The 6,527-nt window shown below is 45.4% G+C and overlaps 1 protein-coding gene across 20 annotated transcripts in view; it reads right to left on the minus strand.

Moving 5' to 3' along the window:
- Positions 1-4,775, minus strand: part of LOC147006312 (uncharacterized) — an 87,937-nt gene extending 83,162 nt beyond the window's left edge. For all 20 annotated transcript variants that reach the window (XR_015054924.1, XR_015054925.1, XR_015054923.1 and 17 more), the window contains exons 1-3: positions 4,682-4,775; positions 3,581-3,780; positions 3,198-3,335 (exon numbers count right to left, since the gene is read on the minus strand). Coding sequence is in view for 7 of the 20 variants with exons in the window: in XM_085869101.1 (XP_085725227.1) it covers positions 3,198-3,335; positions 3,581-3,668 (226 nt within the window). In the remaining 13 variants the exon portion in view is untranslated. The remainder of the gene's footprint in view (positions 1-3,197; positions 3,336-3,580; positions 3,781-4,681) is intronic.
- Between the last annotated feature and the right edge of the window lie 1,752 nt (positions 4,776-6,527).

Genomic DNA, 6,527 nt, shown 5'->3' on the forward strand with positions numbered 1-6,527 from the left:
GACGTCGAACGGAACGTACCGGTCAAGGATTGATTGATGAAATATTCAACACCTGCCCATGAACAGAGGACGCGTCAGGTGTGCAGTCATTTCGCCTTGGAGAGAGAATCCTTGCGATCAGGGCACGTTTTGTGCTGCGGCGTCGATTGGAACGGGATGGCGTGCGACCACAATGAATGTCACGTGGTCCGGAGAGGCAGGTCGCGCTGTGACGGTGTTAATGGTTTTAACGGTGGGCAGCGGATACCAGAAAATTAAATAAATCACTTTTATATTAATCTGGTAGTGATGAAACTACGGGGCAACCAGAGCAGCAGAGATACAAGGATGAAGAACACAGTTATATAAATATATATATATATATATATATATATATATATATATATATATATATATATATATATATATATATATATATATATATATATATATATATATATATATATATATATATATATATAATACAATGACGTGTGAAGAAGATTCATATTCGCATTCCCGAAGGTGCACAGGAGCACAGGCACGGAGTGAGTAAAAAGACTGCACGATTGAATGAGGATGGAAAGATGCCTGAACTGGGAAAAGCACAACAGCGACCACAAAGCGAAGGGTCAGGACCAGGTGGTTTGGCCCTTTCCAAGCCATGTTCATAACTCGAACCCTTCTTACAGGGCGTCGGACGTGCCGCACACTCCATAGTGAACCTTGGTGACGTCAGAGGGCGCGCGGGGGGCGGACTCTCTATCGTGCGGCTTGGTGACGTCAGAGGGCGCGCGAGGGGCGTACTCTCTATAGTGCGGCTTGGTGACGTCAGAGGGCACACGGGGGGCGGACTCTCTATCGTGCGGCTTGGTGACGTCAGAGGGCGCACGGGGGCAGACTCTTTATAGTGCGGCTTGGTGACGTCAGAGAGCGCGCGGGGGGGAGGACTCTTTATTGTGCGGCTTGGTGACGTCAGAGGGCGCGCGGGGGGCGGACTCTTTATTGTGCGGCTTGGTGACGTCAGAGGGCGCGCGGGGGAGGACTCTTCATCGTGCGGCTCGGTGACGTCAGAGGGCGCGCGGGGGGAGGACTCTCGATAGTGCGGCTTGGTGACGTCAGAGAGCGCGCGGGGGAGGACTCTCTATCGTGCGGCTCGGTGACGTCAGAGAGCGCGTGCGCAGGGCGGGCTCTGAGGGTGAGCGCGGGGCGGGGCTGCTCGGGAAAGAGAAAGGTGGTGGTGGATTAGTTGTTGGCCGCCGGATCACACACAACGCTATAATATGTGGGAATAGAAAGGCTCGTCGGGCGGGACACGGATGCAGGTTTCGTGTAACGTTGGTAAATGAAGTCCATTTTGAGGCACTGAGCGTGTTGTAAACGCCGCTCTGCGTTCTCTTCACACCACGACTACCATGTCGCGAAGAGGTCACTTACCTCAGGTTGTAACTTTTAGTCAACTGAAGCCGGTTTGTCGCGCAATTAAATCGAATTTGAAGAATTTCCTCTGCTCGAATTAACCTGTTCATGTGCTCATCCGCAGCCACCCCACCCCGCTTCTTCTTCTTCTTTCATCTTCTCCAATTTTTTACTTCAGGTCGACACAAAACCGCTTTTCCACCCTTCTCCATGTCCTCCTGTCAGTTGACTATTGTTCTTCCAATTCCAGGACTCCTAAATCTCTCGCCACAACATCCTTCCATTTGGTTACATTCCTCTTCTTCTTCCTGGCAGTCCCGTCTCCATGACTCGCCTCACCGCGTCCTCACTCTCTCCTCATCAGACGACCAAGCCACTTTAATTAATGATGACTAACCACCCTCACCCCTCACATAATTAGTGATAAAGATTCCGAGTTTTGTGTCTCAGCTCCACACAAAATTGTACAAGATTCCAAGCTTCGTGGGATTTCATTAACCCGACGAACGCCTTTTCAGGATGCTGTTAATTTTATTTCATTTAATACTTTTGTATCTATTTGTGGGATAATATTTCAACAGGTTGAGGGTACATTCCCATGGGTGGGAATTACAGCCTCCAACAAGCGGACATGTTTCTTATTTTCTATGAATTTTCATTCATACAGAAACTGATGAAGGAGAAAAAATGAGGATTAGCATTGCATTCAGTCAATTCCCTCCTCTCCCCCGCCACACTTTCCCCCCTCCCCTCCCCCCTCCCTTCTCCCTCTCTCACCCCTATTCCTCTCTATCCCACCCCTATCCTTCTCTCTCCAACCTTCTTCCTCCTCTATCCTTCCCCTCCCCCCTCTCTCCCTCTTCCCCTCTCACCTCCCTCCTCGCCTCTATCCTTCCCATCCCTCCTTTCCCTCGTCCCCTCCCTCCTCTCCCTCTTCCCTTGAATATTCACATCAGCAAAGCGACAGGTAGTATTTGCTGGTAAACAAGTAAACAAACACGAATGAAGCTTAAAATTTTACATTTTCACACTTTCCTCAATTAAAAGAGGTTATAATTAACTAAAATTATTTAATTAGTCAGGTGGTCATGAGAATTCAAGTCCCTGACCCGAAGTGATGGGTGATGTTGTTAAACGTGTCCTTTATGATCCATCCATGAAGACCACACTCTGTACAGAGAGAGCATCAGTGCTGCTCCAGCAGTTACCTGGGTTATTGGACACAATCCTGGACAGGTGACCACTCTGACACAGGATACTCAAACGGCTCAATCCTCCCAGCAATCTGGTATCACTTTGCCAACCTCAGAAGGATGACAAGCTGAGTCAACCCCACCTGGTATTAATTCAACAGCCAAGTGAGATTTAAACTGAGGACCCAAGTAAACCAAGCCCACCACCCTAACCATTAAACCAACACCAGGTATACTTTTATGATATTTTACCAAAACAGATAAACAGAGTCGGTACAAACACACCTATCCCATGAGAATGGTTCCATAACAGTTATTACAACAGGTCAAAGGTCGAGGTCACAGCTTCAGGTTAAAATTTCGTAAAAAATGATTTTGGGTCAAACTTTGACCTTGAACTTGTGACTTCTATCCATCGAGCAGAATTAATTAGTTTCCTGGTAAACTCTCACCAACTCTGCTTTACAAACAGTTGTGACTAAGTTCACCCTTCACATCTTTAAATATAGTATTGAACATAATTTGGACTTAAATAAGGTTGTTACATGACGAGCTATAAACTCCCAACCTGGTGTTGCACAGGGAAGGTTGCATCAGTGAGCATACCTTCCTCTGAAAGCAAAGGTAAGTCTCTTGTCTTCTCATCCAGTGATTCCTCGAGGACGTTAAAGATGGCACTGAAGCCCTCAAGAACAGGCCATTGTGTGCCGGTGCAGAGGCCCATCATCACAAGTAAATCTTCATCTGATTTGTTGTAAACGAGATTAAAGAGGAATCGAATGATGAATGAAGTGATGAGGTATAAAATGATGTCATACATGTACAAGAGGGAGGGTAACATGTCATGGATGGGATTTCCATTCACAATTCAATTCCGGCTCCGCTCCAGACATCGTGACATTCACTAAATCAATGAGTTCCTGTGTTAGTACACAGCACGGATCAGCACGGGAAACACAAGTTCTCGGTACGGAGTGAACGTCACGTACCGGGTCTGGACCCCTTGTCCTCGGATTGAACCGACCATGGACCCGCGGTCTTCCGGAGAACCTCCCGGACCGACCACGTATCCTCCATCGGAGCCGCTCGTGGATCCCGGGGTGTTCGCTCTGAGATCTCGGGTCATGGTGGACCGCACGTCGTGTCGGTGAAGGACGGTACGCTGTGGTAACCGAGTGAAGAGCGCGAGCTGTTTGGGGAAAAAGCGAACAGGGAGATCGCGGTGTCTGATTGGTTCCCGCCACATCACGTGTCCATGATTTAAAATAAATACAAAGATTGAACGTTTCGTTTTAACGGATTGTTTGTGTTTCAGATTGTGTTGTGAAAGTGGAAAATCGAGTCCGAGTTCGTCGATGATTATTTCCTCGACACGAAACAACGTTCTTTATTTTCTGTTTTTGTATTTATCGACAATCTTCCCTCCATAACGGAGTTATAATTATATGGGTATGTGGGTATGTGTCATGTACTCCTCCGGGAGGATTTGACCGAGGAAGCTGAAACTTTCAGGGATTAATGAGGAACGAACATGCCTCTCACAGGCACGGCCCGTGACGTCATCGTCGACCTGTCTCACACCGGCACGGCCCGTGACGTCATCGTCGGCCTGCCTCTTCCCGGCATGTCAGTTCATGTAATTTCCCCACATATGCATATCATATTAGAACAATGTAAATATTCCTTTGTTAAATAAATATTCACAGGGCGGTGCGAGGCAGGCCGACGATGACGTCACGGGTCGTGCCAGAGAGAGGCAGGTCGACGATGACGTCACGGGCCGTGCCGGTGAGAGGCAGGTCGACGATGACATCACAAGATGTGCCGGTGAGAGGGAGGTCGACGATGACGTCACGGGATGTGCCGGTGAGAGGAAGGTCGACGATGACGTCATGGGCCGTTCCGGTGAGAGGCAGGTCGACGATGACGTCACGGGTCCTGCCGGTGAGAGGCAGGTCGACGATGACGTCACGGGATGTGCCGGTGAGAGGCAGGTCGACGATGACGTCAAATTAAAAAAGTACGGAAGGCCTTAAGAGACAAATCTCACGACAGTTTAAATACCGGTCGTTATGGTTATGTAAACTTACAAATGTGGAGGAGATTGAAAAATAAATATTGTTGCCAGACGGACGGACGGAGGATCAGAGGACATCGAACGGTTTTATTCGGTCAGCGAACTGACCCAATGAGTGAAATGAAATATTCCCCTTCCTCAACTGCCTCCCCCCTCATGATTTACCAGATCAAGGCAGGATAGCCGAGTTATTCCCATCAGTGAAGGGACAGGTAGTATTTGCTGGTAAACAAGTAAACAAACACGAATTAAGTTGAATATTTTACATTTTAACACTTTCCTCAATTAAATGAAGTTATAATTGACTACAAATAATTTAATTAGTCAGGTGCTCATGAGAGTTCCAGTCCCTGACCCTTAATGATGTGTAATGTTGTTAAACGTGTCCTTTATGATCCATCCATGAAGACCAACCACACTGTACAGAGAGAGCATCAGTGTTGCTACAGCATTCTCCTGGGTTATTGAACACAATCCTGGACAGGTGACCACTCTGACACAGGATACTCAAACGGCTCAATCATCCCAGAAAGCTGGTATCACTTTGCCAACCTCAGACGGATGACAAGCTGAGTCAACCCCACCTGGTATTAATTCAACAGCCAAGTGGCATTTGAACTCAAGACCCAACTAAACCAAGTCCACCACCCCAACCATTAAACCAACACCAGGTATACCTTTAAGATATTTCATCAAAACAGATAAACAGAGTCAGTCCAAACACACCTATCCCGTGACAATGGTTCCATAACAGTTCTTACAGCAGGTCAAAGGTCGAGGTCACAGCTTCAGGTTAAAATTTCGTGAAAAATGATTTTGGGGTCAAACTTTGACCTTGAACTTTTGACTTCCACCCATCGAGCAGAATTAATTAGTTTACTGGTAAACTCTCACTAACTCTGCTTTACAAATAGCCGACTGGTTTAGTTGTAACGAAGTTCACCCTTCACACATTTAAATATAATATTGAGCATAATTCGGCATAATAATCAGTGAGAGCAATAGAGTTACAATACATGGTACAATTCCGAATTCCATTTAATTGATTTCATGATTGCTGTTGGTCTCGCCATTTTTTCAGTCATTCTGCATTATGGTTATGGAAGTACCATGCTGTTTTCCCTCATAACTTGATTTATAATATGTAGTGTTGACCAATCTGTCGATCAATTTAATAACAGAGACCCTTTTTCAATATTATGTAAGTACCTTAACTTTAAGATATTATTATCATGATTCAATTCTCAGTAACTATTTCCTATTATCAATTAACAGATTAACAAGGTCCTAAGGTAAAAGGATTCTCAATTTGTAATCTCAAAACAAAAGCTCATACCAATTTTAACCAAAAGAAACATGATGGTTCGTCCCCAATTTTTTCTATTTTTATGAGCTTAGTCTGAAAGTAGCTAACACAGTTACCATACACTACCTCCATTTTTTATGTATTTGACAACCAATCCGGTAAAAGTGTGTGAAAATCACTTTTCTGATTAATATCACGTGCAAACATTAAAATGAGTGTCACTTGTTGATCCCATTGACCCTAAGATTATCCCCATCACTACCATAACAGGTCAAAACACACTGGTGTCTCGGTGTGCGCAAAACATTGTGCAGAACACACCTGTGTGCTCGGTTATCATAATTCACAAAATAGATTCCCAAATAATTCAAAGCTCGGTTGTTCACAGGAGTAATTAATCAACCGAGTAATTCACAGGTTCACATTTTATATTAATTCGCAGGAGTAATTAAACACGAGCATCTGCAGCACTATCACTTCGGCAATTCTGCATAAGCATCTAGGTATGGGTGTATAAAAGGCCAGCTTATTAGTCAAGTCAGGTAAAGTACTT

The sequence above is a fragment of the Eptatretus burgeri genome, unplaced genomic scaffold, assembly GCF_056783735.1.
Source record: "Eptatretus burgeri isolate ZD-2024b unplaced genomic scaffold, Ebu_testis_v1 Ebu_testis_scaffold_3191, whole genome shotgun sequence".
NCBI classification, from domain to species: domain Eukaryota; kingdom Metazoa; phylum Chordata; class Myxini; order Myxiniformes; family Myxinidae; genus Eptatretus; species Eptatretus burgeri.